Source organism: Rhinopithecus bieti, unplaced genomic scaffold (assembly GCF_001698545.2).
Source record: "Rhinopithecus bieti isolate Rb0 unplaced genomic scaffold, ASM169854v2 scaffold_8, whole genome shotgun sequence".
Classification (NCBI taxonomy): domain Eukaryota; kingdom Metazoa; phylum Chordata; class Mammalia; order Primates; family Cercopithecidae; genus Rhinopithecus; species Rhinopithecus bieti.
The window spans coordinates 3,180,759-3,203,688 of NW_016803211.1; the positions used below are offsets into that span (position 1 = coordinate 3,180,759).

Consider the following 22,930-nt stretch of genomic DNA (forward strand, 5'->3'; position numbering starts at 1 on the left):
GTGACAGAGCGAGACTCTGTCTCAAAAATAAATAAATAAATAAAAGAACCTTAGACAGAACTCAAAGCAGTAAATAAACAATGATCTCTGATAAAGACAAATACATGGACAACTGTAAAAGCTAGTCTTATTGTAATTTTGGTTTCTAACTATGCTTTTTGTTTTCCACATGATTTTATTTATTTATTTATTTATTTTTTGAGACAGAGTCTCCCTCTGTCGCCCAAGCTAGTGTGCAGTGGCACAATCTGGGCTCACTACAACCTCTGCCTCCCAGGTTCAAGCGATTCTCTTGCCTTGGCCTCCCAAGTAGCTGGGATTATAGGCACGCACCACAGCGCCTGACTAATTTTTTGTATTTTTAGTAGAGACAGGGTTTCACCATGTTGGCCAGACTGGTCTCAAACTCCTGAGCTCAGGTGATTTGCCCACCTCAGCCTCCCAAAGTGTTATAATTACAGGTGTGAGCCACCATGCCTAGCTTATTTTCTACATGATTTTAGAAACTAAAGCATTAAAACACTACCAGTCTGTTTTGGGACAAACAATGGGGAAAGATACAATTTTGTAAAAGAGGGTTGAGATAGAGCTGTATAAGAACAGAATTTTTATTTGTTATTGAAGTTAAGCTCCTCTAAATTCAAATTAGAATGTTATAATTTTAGAATGTTACATGTAATCCCCATCATAACCACAAAAAAAAATAGCAAGACAATATACACAAAAGAAAATGAAAAAAGAACAACACAATAAACCAAGTAGATCTAAAAGATATAAACAGAACACTCTATTCAACAACAGAATTCACATTCTTCTCAAGTTCACTTGAGATATTTTTCCAAAATGTCCCTTTTGTACGTGAGCACAAATCAAATCTCAATAGATGTAAAAGATAGGTATTGTACAATGTATCTTCTCCAACTGTAACAGGATGGAGTTAGAAATCAATAGTAGAAGAAAACTGAAAAATGCACAAATTGTGAAAACTAAAATACAGAAAGAAATCACAAAGGAAATTAGAAAACGCTTAGATGTGAATAAAAATTAATACACCAAAACTTACAAAGTGCATCAAAAGCCTTATGAAGGAAAAAATTGTACAGCTATAAACACATTTAAAAAGAAAAAAAAGATTTCAAACAACAACCTAGCTTTAAAACTTAAGGAACTAGTAAAAGAAGAATTAAACCCAAAGCTAGCAGAACAAAGGAAATAGAGATCAGAGTGGAGATAAATAAAATAGATAATACCAAAAAAATAAAGAAAAAAAATAAAACCAAAGGTTCATGGAAAACATTAACAAAATTTAAGATCTTTAGCTAGATTAAGAAAAAAAAGACAAATTACTATAATCAGAAATCAAAGTGGGGACATTACTACTGATTCTTCAAAAATAAAAAGTATTACAGGCCAGGTACAATGGCTCATGCCTGTAATCCCAGCAGTTTGGGAAACCAGTGTGGGTAAATCACTTGAATACAGGAGTTTGAGACCAGCCCGGGCAACATGGTGAAACCCTGTCTCTACAAAAATACAAAAAATTAGCCAGGCATGGTGGCATGCACTTGTAGTTGCAGCTACTCTAGCGGCTGAGATGGGAGGATCGTCTCAGTCTAAGAGGTCAAGGGTGCAGTGAGCCATGTTTGTGCCACTGTACTCCAGCCTGGGCAACAGAGCAAGACCTTGTCTCAAAAAAAAAATTATATCTCTATATACATATATATGTGTGTATGTGTGTGTGTTGTGTATGTGTATATGTGTGTATGTATGTGTGTATATATGTGTGTATACATATACATGTGCATATATATATATATGCATATATGTACACACATATAAATAAGAGAGTTCTATGAAAAACTGGGTACCCAAATATTGGATGACCTAAATGAAATTAACAAAGTCCAAAAACACAAAACCTACCAAGACTGCATCATGAAGAAACAGAAAATCTGAATTAACCCATAACTAGTAAGGAGACTGAATCAATAATCTAAACTCTCCTGGCAAAAAAAAAAAAAAAAAAATTCCCAGACTTCATGGCTTCACTGGAACATTCTACCAAACATTTAAACAACAAACACCAAAAAAAGTAACAAAGAGGAAACATTTCCAACGTCATTATATGAGGCCAGCATTATCCTAATACCAAAACCATACAAAGACACCGTAAGAAAGCTACCAACCAATACTTCTTAGGAACGATGACGCAAAATTCCTCAACAAAATACTGCCAAACCAAATGCAGCAGCATATTAAAAGGATAATACACTACGACAAAGTGCAATTTATTCCTAAGAAGCAAAGGTCGTTCAACATATGAAAATCAATGTTATACACCAACAGTAACAGGATGAAGGGAAAAAGCCTTTTGATCTTTTTTTTTTTCTTTTTTAACTATGTTGCTCAGGCTGGTCTTGAACTTCTGGCCTCAAGTGATCTTCCCGCCTCAGTCTCCCAAAGTGCTGGGATTATAGGCATGAGCCACTCCACCCAGCATGATCATAAATGGATGCACAAATAATCATGTTACAAAATTCAAAATTGTTTCATAATAAACACACCAAACTAGAAATAGAAAGAAATGGCCGGGCGCGGTGGCTCAAGCCTGTAATCCCAGCACTTTGGGAGGCCGAGACGGGCGGATCACGAGGTCAGGAGATCGAGACCATCCTGGCTAACACGGTGAAACCCCGTCTCTACTAAAAAATACAAAAAAACTAGCCGGGCGAGGTAGCGAGCGCCTGTAGTCCAAGCTACTGGGGAGGCTGAGGCAGGAGAATGGCGTGAACCCAGCGGGGCGGAGCTTGCAGTGAGCTGAGATCCGGCCACTGCACTCCAGCCTAGGCGACAGAGCAAGACTCCGTCTCAAAAAAAAAAAAAAAGAAAAGAAATAGAAAGAAACTACCTCAACACAAAAAGGCAAAATGTGAAAAGCCCACAGCTAACATCATATCTATGGCGAAAGACTGAAAGCTTTTCCCCTAAAATCAGAAACATGACAAGGATATGTACTTTCACCACTTCTAGTACTAGAAGTCCAAACCTAATATTAGAAGTACTAGAACAAGAAGTCCTAGAAGTACTGGAAGTTCCAGCCAAGGCAATTAGGCAAGGAAAAGAGGTAAAAGCCATTCAAATTGGAAAGGAAGAAATAAAATTATGACTTGATCGTATACTTGGAACATCCTGAAGATCTCTAACCCCGCCCCCCAACACAAACACATAAACCCACTGGAACTAACAAATTCAGCAAAGTTGTATGATTCAAAATCAATACTCAAAAATCAGTTGCATTTCTATAAATTAACAATGAACAATTTAAAAAAGAAATTAAGAAAGCAATCCCATTTACAACAGCATCAAAAGTATAAAATGCTTAGGAGAAAACAAAAATCAAGGAGGCAAAAGACTTGTATGCTGAAAACTACAAAACATTGCTGAAAGAAATTAAAGATGTTAATCATGAAAAGACATCCATGTTCATGAATTGGAAGCTTTAATATTATTAAGATGTCAATACTACTTAAAGCAATCTACAGATTCAGTGTAATCCCTAACAAAATCCCAATAGTGTTTTTTTTAGAAATAGAAATATCAATCCTAAAATTCATATACAATCTAAAGGGACTCTAAATAATCAAAACAATCTTGGAAACAAAAAAAAAGCTGGAAGTCTCACTTTCTAATTTCAAAACTTAGTGCAAAGCTACAGCAATCAAAACAGCATGGAGGCCAGGGGTGGTGGCTCATGCCTGTAATCCCAGTACTTTGGAGGCCAAAGCAGGCGAATCATTTTAAGTCAGGAGTTCAAAACCAGCCTGGCCGACATGGTGAAACCTCATCTCTACTAAAAATACAAAAAAAAATTAGCCGGGTAGTGGGTACCTGTAATCCCAGCTACAAGGGAGGCTGTGGCAGAATTGTCTGAGCCTGGGAAGTGGAGGTTACAATGAGCAGAGGATCGCACCGTTGCACTCCAGCCTGGGCAACAGAGTGAGACTCCATCTCAAAAACACCAGTATGGAAATGGCATAAAGGCTATTACACAGAAAAATGCAATAGATTAAAGAGTTCAGAAATAAACTCTCACATGTATGGTCAATGATTTCACGAGGGTACTAGCACCATTCAATAGGGAAACCACAGTCTTCAACAAACTGTTTGAAAGACTAGATAACTACATGCAAAATAATTAGACCCCCACTTTATACCATATACAAAAATTCATTCAAAATGGATCAAAGACCTAAATGTAAGAGCTAAAACTATAAATCTCTTAGAAAACAACATAGGAGAAAAGGTTGGATATAACACCACAACATAGACAATAAAAGAAAAAAAAGATAAAAATTTAAAAGACACAATGAGTGAAAGACACAATCAATGGAGTGAAAAGGCAACTCATGGAATGGGATATTTGCAAGTCATATCTGACAAGTGTTAATACCCAGAACACATGAAGAATTCCTATTATCTCAACAAGAAAACCCTGATTGAAAATAGGCAAAGGACTAGGATATATGTTTCTCTAAGAAAGATATAAAAATGGCTAATAAGCACATGAAAAGACACTTTAACAGCATAATCATTATGGAACTGCAAATCAAAACGACAATGAAATACCAACTCACAGCCATTAGGATGCCAACTATTTTTTAAAAAGTAAAGGAAAAAACAAGGATATGGAGAAATTGGAACCATGGTGCACTGTTGATAGAATATGAAATGGTGCAGCCACTATGGAAAACAGACAATATGGTGGCTTCTCAAAAAATAAAAATAGAATAACCATGTGATCCAGCAATTCCATTTCTGGGTACCCAAAAAAATGGACAGCAGGGACTCAAACAGATATTTGTACAGCCATGTTCACAGTAGCATTATGCATGACAGCCAAAAAGTAGTGTAACCCACGTATTCATCAATGGATGAGTAGATAAACAAAATGTGGTATATACATACAATGAAATATTAAATTCTGACACATGCTACAACATGAACCTTGAAGAAGTCATGCTAAGTGAAATAAGCCAATTACAAAAGGACAAGTACTCTATGATTCCACTTATAAAAGCAGAATTCATAGAGACAAAAATGAAACTAGCCAGGGACTAAATGTAAGGGACATGGGGAGTTACTGTTTAATGGGTACAGTTTGGGTGTTACGAGATGAAGAGGGTTCTATAGATGATGATAGTGTTAGTTCCATAACAGTAAGAAAGTATTTAAAGCTACTGAACTATACCATTAAAAATGTTTAAGATGGTAAATTTTATGTTATGTGTATGATACCATAATTTTAAAAAGAACCACAAAAAAGTACAAGAATGTTTACAGAAGCTTTATTCATAATAGCCAAAAATTGGAAACAACCCAGACATAAATGGGCAAATGGCTAAACAGTGGTAGTACCTCCATACCATGAACACTCAGGAATGAAAAAAAAAACAAGCTATTGACAAACACAATGTGGATGTTATCTCCAGAGAGTTAGAGTCAGGAGCAGAAAAAAAAAAAAAAAAAGTAAATACCAAAAGGTTACAGCCCATGTGATACCATTTATATTACATTCTTGAAATGACAAAATTATACAAACGTAAAATATATTAGTGGCTATCAGGGGTTAAGGTGGGAAAGAAGATAACATCACTGATCACTAGAGAACTGCAAGTCAAAACCACAATGAGATACTATCTCACACCAGTCAGAATGGCTATTAATAAAAAGTCAAAAGATAACAGATACTGGTGAGGTTGTGGAGAAAAAGTGCTTATACACTGCTGGTGGGAGTGTAAATTAGTTCAGCCATTGTAGAAAGCAGTGTGGTAATTCATCAAAGAGCTAAACACAGAATTACCATTTGACCTAGCAATCCCATTACTGAGTATATACCCAAAGGAATACAAATTGTTCTGTCATAAAGACACATGCATGCATTTGTTCACTGCAGCACTATTCACAATAGCAAAGACATGGAATCTACCTAAATGCCCATCAATGATAGACTGGATAAAGAAAATATGGTACATATACACCATGGAATATTATGCAGTCATAAAAAAGAATGAGATCATGTCTTTAGCAGGAGCATAGATGGAGATGGAGGCCATTATCCTTAGCAGACTAACACAGGAACATAAAACCAAATACCACATGCTGTAGCTTATAAGTGGGAGCCAAATGATGGAAACACATGGACACATAGAGGGGAACAAAAGACAGTGGAGCCTAACTGAGGGTGAGGAGAAGAGGATCAGGAAAAATAACTAAAGGGTACTTGGCTTAATACCTGGATGACTAAATAGTCTGTACAACAAACCCCTGTGACGTGAGTTAACCTATATAACAAACCTGTACATGTGCCCCTAAAATTAAAAGTGTTTAAAAAATAAGTATTAGGAAAATAAAATACAGAAAATGTGAAGAAATTATCCCAAAATTTTCTTTTAATTTCTCCAAATTTGAAGCATATAAATGTCCAGACTGAATGTGCAAAATGAGCACTCAACATAAAGAATAAAAAAAAAAAATGCCCCAAGATGCTTCATTGTGATCATCAAAACATGGGAATTAAGAGCTTCCTTCCAAACAGAAAAAATACACTAAAACATTTGTGAGTCTTATTGCATAATAGCAAGATTGGAAACCAGACAATAAGATAACAATTTCCTCAAAAACCTAAGGGAAACTGACTTTCAGTCTCGTATGTACTGAATAAGGAATAAAAAGGGAAGAAAAACACATGAGATCCAGGAAACAGAGAACCTGATACCGGAGAGAGGCAAAGGAGATCACAAGGTGAAGCAAGGCACAGTCCAGGATGGCAGCCATGCAGCAGACCTAGTAAGACTCTAGACTGGAAGGTGCCAGGTAGCCTATCTCCAAGGGGAAAAAAAAGGGAACTGACAGATGACCTAATTTGTTTGCCTGATATAAGAACTGTAAAATAAGTTCCATTGGAAAGACTGTAAGACATAATGAGTGACAGGAATCATGGGAATTTAAAACTCTCATAATCCAGCCCTACTGCTACACACACATTTCTCTTCCCTCTAGCCTCCCTACATTACAACTTTTAGCACTACATGAATATTCATTCCGAATATAATTTTTTTTTTAGAGACAAAGTCTCGCTCTGTCACACAAACTGGAATACAGTGGTGCAATCATAGTCCACCGCAGCCTCAAACTCCTAAGCTCAAAGGATTCTCCTGCCTCAACCTCCCAAGTAGCTGAGAGTACAGGAGTGCATGACCACACCTGGCTAATTATACCCTATTTAACTAACTTGGTTTCCTTGGAGTTAATCCTCATTTTTTCATTTGATTATTTAAATTATATTCACAGATTTTGGTGATAAAATAAAATTTTATTTAAAAAATAATTAGTGCATATTTTAATATTCCTTTCTCATTTATGCAAATATTTTAAAATAGACATATAATATACACAAACATACATACTTATAACTTCATTTTTCACTTTTTTCAGTCATTAGATTTATACATTATCAGAGATTAGTCTTCATAATAATTTCTAGTTACTTTATAACATTTCATTTTAAGAATATATGATCATTTATTTACTCATATTCCTCTGTGTTGGGTATAAGATTTTTTCAAAATTTTGTATATTCTTAATAATGCTCACTTGAGCACCCTTCTATATAAATCTTTGTCTATCTCCAATGACAGGTTCCTAGAAGCAGAACACTTAGTTGTACTACTTAGTTGTCCTCTAAAATCTCCGCCAATTTACATTTGTACCTACAATGTATTATGATTATTTAACCAAACAATTACCAGGAATAATATGTTTTAAATCTTTCAAAAGTAAAAGTTAAAAGGGAACAAATTTAACATGTACTCATTTTAATTTGAATTTGCCTGTTAGGTTATATTATGTACTTATGACTTTTGATCATTTTTATATTGGGCGATTACTTGTACTTGTGCTGTTTTTAATTTGGTAAATTTGGTAAATTTCTTCATAGATTAAGGATATTTATCCCTTTGTCATATTTGTGATAACTGTTTTTCAGTTTAACTCTTATGTAGTCACACCTTTGTTTTTCCTTCCCTTGCACTTGTATCTAAAAAGTCTTTCCCTCAGCTCAAGGACTATTAAGTACTGACCTATATTTTCTTCCCTTTCTCTCTCTCCATCTCTCTCTCTCTCACTGAAGGGTGGTATTATGGTTTTATTAGTTATTTTAAGTAATTTCTAAAAGGGATCTTTTAGCAATACTTTTATAAAAGCATAAAGAAGCAGTGAGATGACCTTGGGAATATAAAGGTGGCTTAAAATGAAATAACTTTCTACATATCTTTTAACCACAAATCTTTCAACATGTAAGTTTTCTTCCATAAATATCTGTACTACGTGGGTCATAACAGAAGCAATATTATACTTTCAGGTATATATGCTCATATAGCTTAATTTTTTTTAAGTTTTTACTCACTTGTGGTCATGATGTTAGGAGGGCAAGAGGGTATTCCATGATCTACTGCCCATCTGTAGGCTCCTTCTCCAACTAAAAGCTAACAACAGAAAATTATGTTTAAAATTCAGTGTCATCTTCTCCTACATATTCAATAAATATAGGTAATATGGTAAGGCAATTGAGAAAAAGTCTTGCATATGGACATAATTCCTGATTTACCTCAAAGTAATAAGATGACTGCATGCTAAAAAATTCCTGAAAATTTTTCCCCAAATTAGAAATTTTACAATTGGAATGTTACAATACCATTTGCAATAACTGATTAGTAAAAATTGGCAAAACTCAACATAATAAGATGTAAAAATAGTTGACTTCTCAGTAGAAAATATTAAGATTTATCTTGGACCAACAGGGTTCTCAGTTAATGTCACAAGACTGATTAATCAAATTAACAGTTTGCAATTAAGTGAATGCCTTCAGATTTGGCATTATTACCTAGTAGAATACCTGGATCCATCCAAAATTAGTGGGTACATCTAGAGATGCTCAAATATGTATGCTTACATTTCTAAGCCTTGATGCAATAAAAATATATACATAACCCTCAGAATCATTTGTACTGTGGTAAGTAAAGTACTATGGTATGTCTCAAAAGTAACTTTTTAAGTCCTAAACAGCAAGTTTTAACATAACAAAGTGGATAAAAGGATACTGATAGCTAAATATAAAAGACTTGTTTTCAAATATTTCAAATAGCATGTAGGATAATTAACTATCCCATTCTCTAAATAATTTGATTAAGCAAATAGTAATAGCAAGCAGTTACCATAATAATTAATCACTCCATCTTCTTCTATAGCCAACTACTTAAAGATCTCAGCCAGCTAGTAATGGATTCCTTGAACTTGTGCCTACTTGCTAGTTTTCCACTCCCTATTTTTTGTTTCTGTTATTTTAATCATTCCAACACTAAAAACTCGAAGTAATACATATTGAAGTCTTAAGATTTGACTGTTAATAAGACCAGTGACAGACTGGCAAAACAAAATCTAAGTAGACCCTCAAAAACATAACCAAATGGTTAACCACAATAACTGCTTTCTAATATACATAAAGATGGGGATGGAGGCACTATTTTAAATAGAAAGGAGAGAAGGCCAATGAGAATAAACAACTTTACCTCTTTAAAATTCTATTTAAAAAAAAAAATTCGAAAGGATTCTAACAACAGAAAACAGTTTTTCCTATTCTTGTAAGAAATGAAATCCACTGCAAAGAAAAGCTGTCACATAAAGTTTAAATGTTAAGATAACTTAAATAGGAGTGTGGATGCAAATCTGAACTGTCCTGATGGCATTTTTAGCATTTCCTTCTTCTAGGAAAAACAAAAACTGATAAAAGAAATAATTCTCTTTCATGAGAAGATGTAAAAGAGGAATCTGAAGTAGTGAAAGCTAATGATCAAGAACAAAAGTTTGAGTTGAATCTAATCATTCTCAGCACTCCCATTGGTCATTTGGGGTTCAATTCCAGTTCTGGAATCAGTGAAGAGGGCAATTATTACAAAAATAATTCTATAAGCAATAAAAAAAAAAAAAAAAAAAAAAAAAAAAAAAAAAATAATCTTTTTTAATCATTCAAAGGTTTGATTCTAAGTAAAATCAATTTGCTATTGTCAGCTATTTAAGTTTTTAAATACTTCGGACATTGTAAAATATTCACAGGGAGGCAAATAGTTGGATGTCATCTTATGGATAAGCATACTAAATATCTACCCTTTTTCTTAATAAGAAATTACTGTATAGTAGATCATCATCGCACAAAATATCATATAATTGCTTTTGAAATCATTTTAGCAGAAGCTTTTACTAAAACTGTACTGACATGTCAAAAAAAAAAAAATCACATTCCCAAACATTAAATGCAGTACCAATTCAAACTTCTCTCAAGCATTCTTCTGATTCTCCAAGGAGGCAACTTTTAGACAAGGTTCACGCCAATCTACTTCGAAGTCCCATTGACTCTATCTTTATAACACATCTGGAATCTGACCACTTCTCACCACCTTCACTGCTATCACCTTGGTCTGAGCCACCATCATCTGATACCCACAATGCTGCAGTGGCCTCACTATTTTTATGCTTGCCTTGCCCTCTACTCCCTGACCCCAGACAATTCTCAATACACCTGCCACTAAAATCCTTGTAAAATACAATTCAGGTAATGGCACTCCTCTTTCAAAATCCTGTAAAACCTCTTGTGAGGACCAGTGCAAAACTAGAGTCTTTTAAAATCTATCAGCTCCCATGGAATCTGATTCTCCCCACTCCCCAATTAATCTCTTATTCCTCTTGCCCCCTTGTGTACTCTACTCGATGTCTCGTAAAGCCACAAACATATCAAGGAGGCTCCTGCCTCAGGGTCTTCACCCTGACTGTTCCCTCTGTCTGGCTGTTTCCCTAATTTCCCAAATGGGAAACTCCTTCACATGCTCAAACATCCCTCCTTGATGAGGCCTCCTTAAAAATGCATCCCAATACCCTGCACTTCTCTACCCAGTACTCACAATCCCCTTATTCTGCTCCTTTTCCCTTTTTCCACCTTCTAACATATTATATAATTGATAAATTTACACATGGTTATCTGTTAGTTTATCTTTGCATAAATTCCTTAAAAGCTTCAAGCTTCATAAGGGTGAAGATCTTCGTTTTTTCATCAACATATCTCAAGCATTTAGAACAATGCCTGAAGCATTCTAAACATTATGCCATGTTCTAACATATACAACTGTATTCCCACAAAATTCATAGTTTGAAACCTCACCCCCAAGTATTGCAATGGCATTAGGAGGGGGGGCCTTTTGGGAGGTGATTAGGTCATAAGGGTGAAGCCCTCTTGAATGGGATTAGCCCTCCTGATTGCCCCCTTTAATGGGACACTGAATTCCCCAGCTCCTTGATCTTGAACTTCCCAGCCTTCAAAACTGTGAGAAACTTTTATTGTTTATAAGCTACCTAGTTTACGGTATTAAGGTGTTTTGTTATAGCAGAAACTCTCTAGAGTTCACTGTCTAAATGTAATATAGTCAAAAAAAATTTTCCCTGAGTACCCTAAATCAACATAACCAAATTTATAACGTTTTTACTTCAAGCTTATTTACATGTGATCTAAATATTTCTAGTCATCTCATTTCTATTATAATTTAGACGGTGAACTTCCAGGTACATGAGAGATTTTTCACTTCTGGACAAGATGGAGAAAAAAATAAAGACAAAATATAGAAAGTAGCAGTTTTCAGACATTGAGACATTAGGCAACACAGGACAGTGATCCTCGAGAGAAAGGAAACAAGGTAAACCTTGTGATTGTCTTACTGCAATCATAGGGTTCACCTTCATTATTGCCTAGAGTTTCTAAACCACAGCACAGGAGCTCCAGCAGTATCTCTGAGTTGAAGTGACATAGTTGGGCATCCAGAGAGGCCACGTAGCCACAGTTCATAAGACCGAGTACCAGCGAGGAGAGAACTGCATATAGAGAGTACTCTAGAGATCTGCAGAGTATCCCTCTAGTCTTCAGCTAAGTAGAGATCAGTGTATGTGTAAGAAGAAATTACCCAAAGCCCTGGAACAAATGAAATGAAAGTTAAAAAAAAAAAAAAAAAAAAAAAAAACCAAGTCTCCAAGTTCAGACAGCCAGGAACAGCTCCTGCTCCCACCAGCCAAAGTAAAGGCCTCATTCTAGGTGCATCTGTTATAATACTTTGAAAGATTCCACCTCAATAGCAAGGCAAAATTAGCTCAAGGCCAAATGCTTCTCATCTCATGTAACAAAGTTTAAAGCGAGACCTGAAAGGCTCACGCTGTTTTTAAGTAACTTAGCCACATCCTAGAATAAAATGTAAGAATAGTTTTAAAATACAAAATACACAGCACCCAAAAGGTAAAACTCACAATGTCTGAAACCCAATAAAAATTACCAAGCACGCAAAACAGGAGGAAAAGGTAACCTATAATGAGGTGAAAAATCAACTGAAAACTATCCATAAATAACAAAGAGGACAGAATTAGCAAACAAAGATATTTAAATAATTGTTATAACACTATTCATATGTTCACAAAGCTAGAGGAAAGTTTAGGCATGTAAAGTAGATACATGGAAGACATTTTTTTAAAGATGCAAATCAAACTTGTAGAGATAAAAATAACAATGTCAGAAATAAAACACAAACTGAACGGGATTAACAGGCAGCAAGATATTAAGTGATTAGACAGAAAAATAATTAGTAAACTTAAAGACAGCAATGAAAACTATTCAAACTGAAACAGAAAAAACAATGAAAAAAGTAAACAAATCATCAGTGATCTGTAAACTACTACAAGGGGCTGAACTTATGTGCAATCAGAATTGTGAATAGAAGAGACAGGGATTCAGAAAAAAATATCTGAAGAGATAATGAGCAATTTTTTCCCAAAGTTGATGAAATATATACCCCCACACAACCAAAAAGCAAAATGAACCCAAACCAAAGTTATTACAAGAAAACTATAAACCAGTATCACTCATTAACATAGATGTAAAAGTTCTTTACCAAATATTAGCAAACTGAAGCCAACAATATATAAAAAGGATAATACATTATGACCAAGTGGAATTTATCCCAGGAATGCTGCTTTACCAGTCAAAAATCAACAAATCACTAAATTAGCTAACTAAATTTTTTAAATTATAAGATCATCTCAATAGACGCAGAAAAGCATTTGACAAAGTACAACACCTATTCCTACTAAAGTTCTCAGCACACCAGGTGATACGGTTTGGCTGTGTCCCCACCCAAATCTCGTCTTGAATTGTAGCTCCCATAATACCCATGTGTCGTGGGAGGGACCCAGTGGGATGTAACTGAATCATGGGAGCAGGTTTTTCCCATGCTGTTCTTGTGACAGTGAGTAAGTCTCATGAGATCTGACGGTTTTATAAAGGGCAGTTCTTCTGCACACGCTCTCTTGCCTGCCACCATGTAATGTAAGATGTGCCTTTCCTCCTCTTCGCCTTTTACCATGATTGTGAGGCTTCCCGAGCCAAGTCGAACTGTGAGTTCATTAAACCTCTTTTTTTTTTTTTTTTTTTTTTTTTAAGCGACAGAGTCTCGCTCTGTTACCCAGCCTGGAGTGCAGTGGTGTGATCTCGGCTCACTGCAAGCTCTACCTCCCGGGTTCAAGTCATTCTCCTGCCTCAGCCTCCTGAGTAGCTGGGACTACAGGCGCCCACCACCACACCCAGTTAATTTTTTGTATTTTTTAGTAGAGATGGGGTTTCACCGTGTTAGCCAGGATGGTCTTGATCTCCTGACCTCGTAATCCGCCCGCCTCGGCCTCCCAAAGTGCTGGGATAACAGGCGTGAGCCACCGCGCCCAGCCTAAACCTCTTTTTTTTTAATAAGTTACCCAGTCCTGGGTATTTGTTCACAGCAGTATCAAAATGGTCTAATACACTAGGAAAAGAAGGGAACTTTCTCAACATGATCAAGAGCATCTGTGATTAAATACCTGCAGCAATCATCAGACTTAATGGTGAAAGACCAAATGCTTCTTCCCTAAGATCACAAACAAGGGAAGGATGTCCATTCTCACACTTCTCTACTGTACATTGCATTGGAAGTTCCAGCCAATGCAATAAAGCACAAAAAAAAGTCAGTCAAAAGAATCTAGATTAGAAATAGAAATAAAACTATATTCATTCCCAGGAGACATAATATTTATGTAAAAAATATTGGCTGGGCACGGTGGCTCATGTCTGTAATCCCAGCACTGTGGGAGGCTAAGGCGGGCGGATCACCTGAGGTCAGGTGTTCAAGACAAGCCTGGCCAACGTGGTGAAACTCCTCCTCTACTAAAAACACAAAAATTAGCAGGGCATCGTGGTGCATGCCTGTAATTCCAGATACTCAGGAGGCTGAGGCGGGAGAATTGCTTGAACCTGGGAGGCACAGATTGCAGTGAGCTGAGATGTGTTGCACTCCAGCCTGGTCCACAGAGAGCAAGATTCCATCTCAAAAAAAAAAGAAAAGAAAAAAAGAAAGAAAGAAAATCTTATGGAATCTATAAAAACTGGGACTAAAACAAATGGATTTACCAAATTCCCATGATAGAATGTCAATATGTTAAAATCAATCATATTTCTACATATTGACAACGAACATTTGGAAATTAACATGCTTAAGTACACCATTTACCACAGCATCAAAAAAAAGAAGTGCCAGGTATAAATATAATAAAAGCTGTGCAAGATCTATACACTGGAAACTATAAAACAGTTGAGAGAGTTTAAAAATCTTAATAAATGCATATATTAGAATCGCAAACAAAATTCTGGCAGGCTATTTACAGAAATGGAAAAACTAATTCTAAAATTCATATGAAAATGTTAAATACCTAAAATATCAAAATACTCAAAACATAAAGTTGAAAACTATGTTTGTGAGAAAACCAGCTACTTCCAGACAGGTGTACCATTATTATATAATATCATTTTAATAAAAAGGTAGCCATCACTTTCACCTGTATGTTTTCTCCTTGTAAAATATTAAAATATTGCATATGTCCCCTTGGACAATTGCCTCATCTTACTCCCTCCTCCCTCCTTCCCTGAGGTGATCACAGCGGGCTTCATAACCTACTTTACAAGTCTTTTCTGTACATCTATGCACGTATTTATGTAGCCACAGAAAATTAATATGCTGTAATAATATGAAAGAATATATGGCAATGAGAAAAGCTTAAAATCAGGGTTATTGTTACCTAGAGGTAGGGCAGAGATGGGGGTCAGGGTGAGCATGTGAGACAGTGGAAGGAACAAGGAGTACATTTTAAAACTCTTCCCTTTTAACTTTGGAAAGATTTTTAAAATATTGTATTACTCCTGTTAAGTGTTTGGTTGAATGATCACAAGACATTGTAGGCAGACATGTAAATTGGCAGAATTTAGTCTAGGCAGCTCCAAATCTTTTGGTGGTGTTTTATTTCCTATCCTAGGTGTCAGGAAACAGGTATGCATCATATTGTTTTGCAAATTTAAGAAAACAGAAGTCAAAATGAACATATCATCAGCCACTTGATTTTTTTACTCTACAATGTGAGATCTATTTCTGAACTGAATCGTGTCCACCCAAAAATTCATTTGTTGAAGCCCTAGCCCTCAATATGATAATATTTGGAGATGGGGCCTTTGGGAGATCATCGGAGTTGGATAAAGTCATGAGGGTAGGGCCCTCGTGATGCTATTAGTGTCTTTATAAGAAGGAAAGTTTTCTCTCTCTCAACAACCCCTTCCCTACACCCCTATCTCTAGTGTAAGGACCCAGTGAGAAAGCAAGATAGAAGAGGAACGCTTACCAGAAACCAAACAGGCTGGAATCTAGTTCTTGGACTTCTTAACTTCCAGAACTGTGAAAAATACATTTCTACTGTTTAAGCCACTGAATCTAAGGTATTTTGTTAAAGCAGCCCAAGTAAATTAATTCTAACAGTAAGCCATGTTACTATACGTAAATGTTTCTCTCCTTTTTTCTAATGCCACAGGATATCTAATAATATAACTAGAAAACAGTTTATTTAGCCATTGATGGATATTTCGGGAGCTTATAATTTTATATTCTACAAACAACAATGCTATAGCCTTCTTGTGCTGTATGAGCCTTCTCGTGAAGGCATTTTGTCTCAGGATAGAAATGATGGGCATACAACGTGCATTTTTAATTTGTACTTAATAAATAATATCAAATTGTCTCTCAACCAGCTGTTTATGTTCCCATCAACAGCAAAAGAACCGATTTTTCTATGCCCTGAATAATTCTGCATATTGTTGGTCTTTGTTAATTTTGCTACTTGAAAAAGGTGAAAATATCATATTTTTTTATTACTAACAATTCCTTGATTAATATTATTGGGCACCTTTTCATATGTTTATATCCCATTAATATTTTCTTTCCCATAAATTGCCTATTTGTATCCTTTACCGATTTTTAAAATGTGAGCTGTCTTTTTAGTGATATTTTTTAGTTCATAAACACTCTGGATAATCTTTTGTTTGCTACATATCCTGCAAATAATTTTTCTCAGTTCCAAAGGACATACTGTCTTTTAATTCTGATCGTAGTATCTTCAGTTGTATAATCCGTATACATCTTCACCTGTCATGTTTCAATACTTAGCTTTATTTTTTATCTTAATAAATTCTTTGCTGCCTCATAGTCATAAGAATACTCTCCCATATTTTTTCTTAATATTTTTATGCTACACTTGCTTACTTTTGGGTTTGGGCGTTTTCTTAGTGATATGACATCGGAATTTAATGTTCTTGCACTAGGTGGTCAACTGTCCCAACACAATTTATTTAATACACCATTATTTTTCCCCACAATGATTTGAGATGATACTGTTGTCACAGACCAAATTCCCTCATGCACTGAGTCAGCTTCTAGACTTGCAGTTCTTACTGATCTTTTTATCTATACCTATATCAACCTGTTTTAATTCCTATAGTATTATATAAAAGTATCATGCTATCCATTAAGTACGTCCAACCCTTTCATCTGTTTTACAACTGTCTTTACTATTCTTTTACACTTGTTCCTCCATATAAATTTGAGAATCTGCTTGGTAAACGCCATGAGGAGTGGGGGCAACAGGATTATAGTAGACTTGTAGGTGAACTTCCAAATGCTTTTTACACTGTTGATGCTATTTTTCTTGCCAACCAAACAACTACATCTCTTTCTCTCTATTGGGTACAGGTCTTCTAAATTGTTTAGTTCATGCTAATTAGGTTCTACACACAATAGAAAATATTGGGTGAAAGAACGCAGTCATGTTTAAATGTACATTACAGAGAATATAAATCCAGAGACAATCTCTGCACTTATTACTCCCTTAAAAAGGTATGGATAGAAGGACTCCACATGTACCTACTAAACAAATACTTAGTAAATTTTAGATGATAATCTCATACCAGTTAAACAAAACAGCATTGGTTTAACATAAATCATGAGAGAAGTTATTTTTTTAATAAATCATGAGGGAAGATTTTTTAAATCACTTTTCTCACTTTCAGAGTTACCAGGAAACTTACTGAAATCAATCCAACAGATATTAGAAAGGATCTCAATAAATCAGATTTGCTACCCCTTACCACTGCTTGATCAAAACACATATTAAAATTAATATTTGAGAATTTTTTCATAATTGACTCTCTAGTGCCATAATTAAACTCGGATATATATAATTAAAATCTTAAATCTATCCGGGTAAAGGATTTAAGATTTTTTTAAACTATATTATTTTCTGTGACTTCAAAACACAGTAGAATCAAAGTGATTCCTACAGCACTGTCACCACAACTTTGAACACAAAACATTCATGTAACCTCCATAACCAGGCATGCTGAGTATAGACTAAGTATAACATGGTATTAAAGCATAAGTTTTAATATTGTTAGGCATGCTAACAGTATGATGGCTATGTTTTGCAAACACAGAATTACTTACAAAACTATTTCAGGGTAAACTACGGTGTCGGGGATTTGCTTTAAAATACTATAGGGGCCAGACACAGTGGCTCATGCCTATAATCCCAGCTCTCTGGGAGGCCAAGGCAGGAGGATTGCTTGAATCCAGGAGTTTGAGATGAGCCTGGGCAGCACAGCAAGACCCCATCTCTACAAAAAATAAAATATCCAGGAATGGTGGTACATGCATGTAGTCCCAGCTACTCAGGAGGTTGAGGCAGGAAGATCTCTTGAGCAGAGGAGGTCAAGGCTGCAGTGAGCCATGACTGTGCCACTGCACTCCAGCCTGGGTGACAGAGTGAAACCTTATCTCAAAAAAAAAATAATAAAATAAAATAAAAATAAACAAAAACAAAAAACCCTATAGCAAAAAACCTGAGATGTATGAGACAGATAAGAACAAAACACTGGTAATTACTGGAGCTGGATCACAGGTTCATAAGGGCTATTTACTATATTCCATGTACTTTTATGCTAAGAACTTCTCAAAATTAAAAACTACTTTAGACTCTAGACTACAATGTGTAAGTTTTTTTTTTTAAGTTTCAAAATAAAATGAGCCCAGTTGAACACTGACCCCCTTTCTGCTTTCATTCATAATATTCTTTTCCATCCAGAACTTTATCAGCTGTACAAAATGTTCCATGGTCACAGAACAAAGTTTATCTTCTTCTTCAAAGGCATGCTACCTGGTGTGTAACCAACAGCATCAGCCTTCTGTGGATAGAAATGCACTAAAGACAGGGAAAGTTGGGAAGAACAAAGTGGTTACCAGGGAGGAATTCTGCCAGCCGAGAGCTTGCCCTTCTGCCCTTCACATAAGAGTCTGTTGGCAACTGAGACTGGGTTCTTGATTCCTATAAAAAAAAAATTGGCAAAAAAGATGTCAGAAATGTCTTTCAGTTTCCCACTCAGTTTTGCAGTTGTTTCAATAAAACAACTTGAATATATCTTGGAAATTCTTTTTTGATATATCAAGTAATACTAATGAAAACCCTTAATAACCATGAGCCATAAGAGTTAAATCAAAAAATAAATGAAAACCTAGAAGCAAGAAAAGAACAAATATAAAATACATATTCTCATGTTTTGTCATGTGCTACAGAAGCAAAGGCTGAACTGAAATACTACATATTTAAATTAGGTTCCTTTTTTAATAGATTTCAGAATAGAGTGTTTAAAATGAACTTAAAATGTGATACTATCTTACTATCAAAACTATATACATGCTCCAGGCATTTAGTGACCACAAGACCATAAACTCCCTTTAAAGAATAAACATCATTATAAACAGCTTCAAGTTGACCTTGCAGATAAAATTAATGGGGAAAATAAGCCAAAACTTTTAAATGTCACCTACGAGAGAAAGAACAGGGAAATGTCCTTCAAATTGGGTAAGGGTGGGAGAAGAGGCCAACTGTATAAAAGATTGTAACCTAAAATGTGGTTCAGATTCTTTCCAAGAGGTCAACCAGTATGTACAAGTGAGGTGATGGTGCTTATCCAGGAGAACTGACAGGACAGTTTGAGTGTGATAAACACTGTCAAGTTGACAATGACAAAGACAATGACAGTGATGACAACAATGATGATGATGGTGGTGGAAGGCAATGAAAGTAACTATTTCCTAATATGCTGCAGGCCCAGTGCCAAATTCTTAAATGTATCGGATGAGTTCGCTGATCCTTCAATTCTGTCATATAACCAACACTTATTAATCCTATCTGATTAATGAGAAAACATTTATAAAGAGAGTTAAGCTGCCTGCCCATGATCACAGCACTGAATTTTAACACGGAGGCAGCTAATATCGAAGACCATACCCTTCATCATTAATCTATGCCTGCCTTTCAGGACACTAATAATACACACAAATCATCAGTGGGATATATAAAGAGACTAGAAAAATTTAAATTAAGGCTAACAGATCGACTCTAAGCAAAACCAATTGTAGAAATGTAGCTCAATACCAAATCTTCCACAAAAAAAGTATGAAATACAAAACAAGATAAAGAAAACCCCAAATCAGGTCTCCTAGTTCTGAAAACAATATAGTTCTGGATGTGATGATTCAATATTGAAAAGACATTAATCTTTTCCAAGTTAACTTATAAATCCAAATCTTTAATCCAACTTATAAATCCAATTTGTAACTTTATATGTATTATTTATAAATCAACAATTCATAAGTTATAAATTGGATTTATAAGTTATAACTTATACATATATAAGTTGTATAAACATGTTATATAAACTTATAAAAGTATAAGTTATAACTTATAAATCCAATTTATAACTTATAAATCCAATTCTCCATCAAACCACAAAAGGATTTCCATGATGCATGAGAAGCTGACTCTTAATCAGGAAAAAAAAACTTTGAAAAAGAAAAATGAAGAGGTATTTACCCTGCAAGATATCTTTTTTTTATTTGAAGCTATTCTAATTAAAAAAGAGTGGTTTGAGTACAAAATAAACAAATACGTCAATGGAATAGAATAAAGCTAAAGTTCAGAAACAGACACTTGTGAATTTAGGTATTTAATATTTCAGATCAGTAGGAAAAGGGTTAACTACATATAAGAGGGAGAAAGAACACAAAGGTAAAAGCCTAGGAGTCAGACTACTTTGTAACTGTTCCAGTTAATCAGTTTATCGCTTCTCAGCTACAAATTCACCCTTTGTTGCCTGATGTGTGAAAATGGATACAGGCCCTCTAAGTATGTTTCCTTTGCCAGCTAGCACAATGGGTAAGCTTTGTCAGTAGAGGACACTAAAGAAACACTGTAGGAAGAAAGGGTATCTTGCTCACCAGGCTTCACTTTGGCCAGTGTGGTACTCTCCTGTGCTAAGTGCCCACAGGGAGCAGCTTTCTCCAGCATTTGAACATCATGTTTTCTCCAGCTCCTGATTGGTGCCACAGCAGCATAGCTGAGAGCTCCAGAAAGAATGAGACCACACTCCAATTCAGGACGTTGATCCCCACACCCAATGCTCAGCCCCACAGGCACACATAGCAAGGATTTATAAGTTATTTATAAGTTCCACAGGGTGCCTGTGCAGTGAGCCAAAGGCCAATCTTTATCCTGCCCAAGGGAGGTTTAATTCTCACAGCATCTTGACCTCTGTGTGCTCACCTACCAGCCTGAGCTTGCCTCTGCCTCACAGGATTGATCCTACTCACACAATAACTGTAGACTAGCTCTGGCCTGGGTAATTCAGCAACTTCTCTGCATACAGTGGATGATAGCCACACCTTCTTCAGTGAGGTCTAAACCTACTGCCAAATGTGTTCTTCTTTGGGTATTCTCCCTCTGCCCTAGGATACATTTTTGAGTTCTCTTCCCATGTTTACAGAGTTACTCTCTAATCACTGCTTAATAACTCTTTATATTAAACTTCTATTTAAACTATGGTACGGTTTCTGTCTTCTAGTTTTACCCAGAATAATACAATGTCCTTGGACAAACTACTAAATCTCTCTTGTGTCTCAGTTTCCTCATCTGCAAAGCACAGACCTTATAAGAGCATTGTGAGAATTAAATGATTTAAAAGCATAGACCTCATAATGGTATTACATAGGATAAAAGCATAGGCCTCATAAGGGTATTGTGAGAACTAAATGATTTAAAATATGTAAACCACTGGGCCGGACACAGTGGTTCACGCCTGTAATCCCAGCACTTTGGGAGGCTGAGGCAGGTGGATCACCCGAGGTCAGGATGTCAAGACCAGCTTAGCCGGCATGGTGAAACCCGTCTCTACCAAAAATATAAAAATTAGCCAGGCATAGTGGCACACGCCTGTTATCCCAGTTACTCAGAAGGCTGAGGCAGGAGAATCACTTGAACCCAGGAGGCGGAGGTTGCAGTGAGCTAAGATCGCATCACTGCACTCCAACCTTGGCCAACAGGGCGAGATTCCGTCTCAAAAATAAATAAATAAATAGCTAGATAAATAAATAAATTTGTAAACCACTGTAGAACAATGCCTACAGTATTAGAGTCATTTAATAAACTGTACTTATTCAATTAACTATGTAGGAACAATTTTCAGTCATTTCAGGAAAAAAAACGCATTCAAGAGGTAAAGGAAAAATAAACTATACATGTGTTAGAAGAAAATACAAGTAAATTACGCTTATAAATTATAAGAGACTTTAAGAAATACAAAATACAAAAGCCACAAAAGAGAAAGCAGTAAGTTGGACAAAGAAAAATTTTTAATTGCAATATGATTAAGGATATTATAAACAGAGTTAAAAGGTAAGCCACACAACAGGTATGAACAGGTAGTACCCAGAGAAATCCTAATGGCCTTCAAACACATGAAATTTGATTAAATACCAATAAAACTTCATAATAAAAAAAAGTAAAAGTTAAACGAACCACCCTTTCTTAACTATCACAAAAAAGAAATGATAGAAAACATCAGAACAAATAAATAACCAAATTGACCTAAGTGACACATATAGAGCACTGTACTCAACAACTCCAGAATACATATTCTTTTGAAGTTCACATGGAAATTTACCAAAACACACCATAATCTGAGCCATACAGCAAGTCTCTAAAATCTTCAAGGGATTGGTATCATACATAGTACATTCTCTGGCCACAGTGGAATTAAACTAGAAATCAATAAAGAAAGCTAACGAAAATGTCTTTAGGCAAACAAATTTGACAACTCATATTAAATAGACAAATTCTGAGAAAATGCACATGAAAAGAAAATACAATCATATAAATGCTAAAATATTGAATCCTACTTTTAAAACTTCCCACAAAGAAAACCCCACTAATTTGAAATAATTTATGAATTCTTTCAAACAATTAAAAAGAAATTATTCCAATCATATACAAACCTTTTCAAAGAATGGGAAAAAAAAAAATCCCCAACTCTTTTTTTTTTTTTTTTTTT

The 22,930-nt window shown here is 35.4% G+C and overlaps 1 protein-coding gene across 1 annotated transcript in view; it reads right to left on the bottom strand.

Annotated features, from left to right (window-relative positions):
- Positions 1–22,930, bottom strand: part of TASP1 (taspase 1) — a 266,491-nt gene that overhangs the window by 182,363 nt on the left and 61,198 nt on the right. The window contains exons 6-8 of the mRNA XM_017869316.1: positions 18,783–18,867; positions 17,987–17,994; positions 8,465–8,536 (exon numbers count right to left, since the gene is read on the bottom strand). Coding sequence (XP_017724805.1) covers positions 8,465–8,536; positions 17,987–17,994; positions 18,783–18,867 — 165 coding nt within the window. The remainder of the gene's footprint in view (positions 1–8,464; positions 8,537–17,986; positions 17,995–18,782; positions 18,868–22,930) is intronic.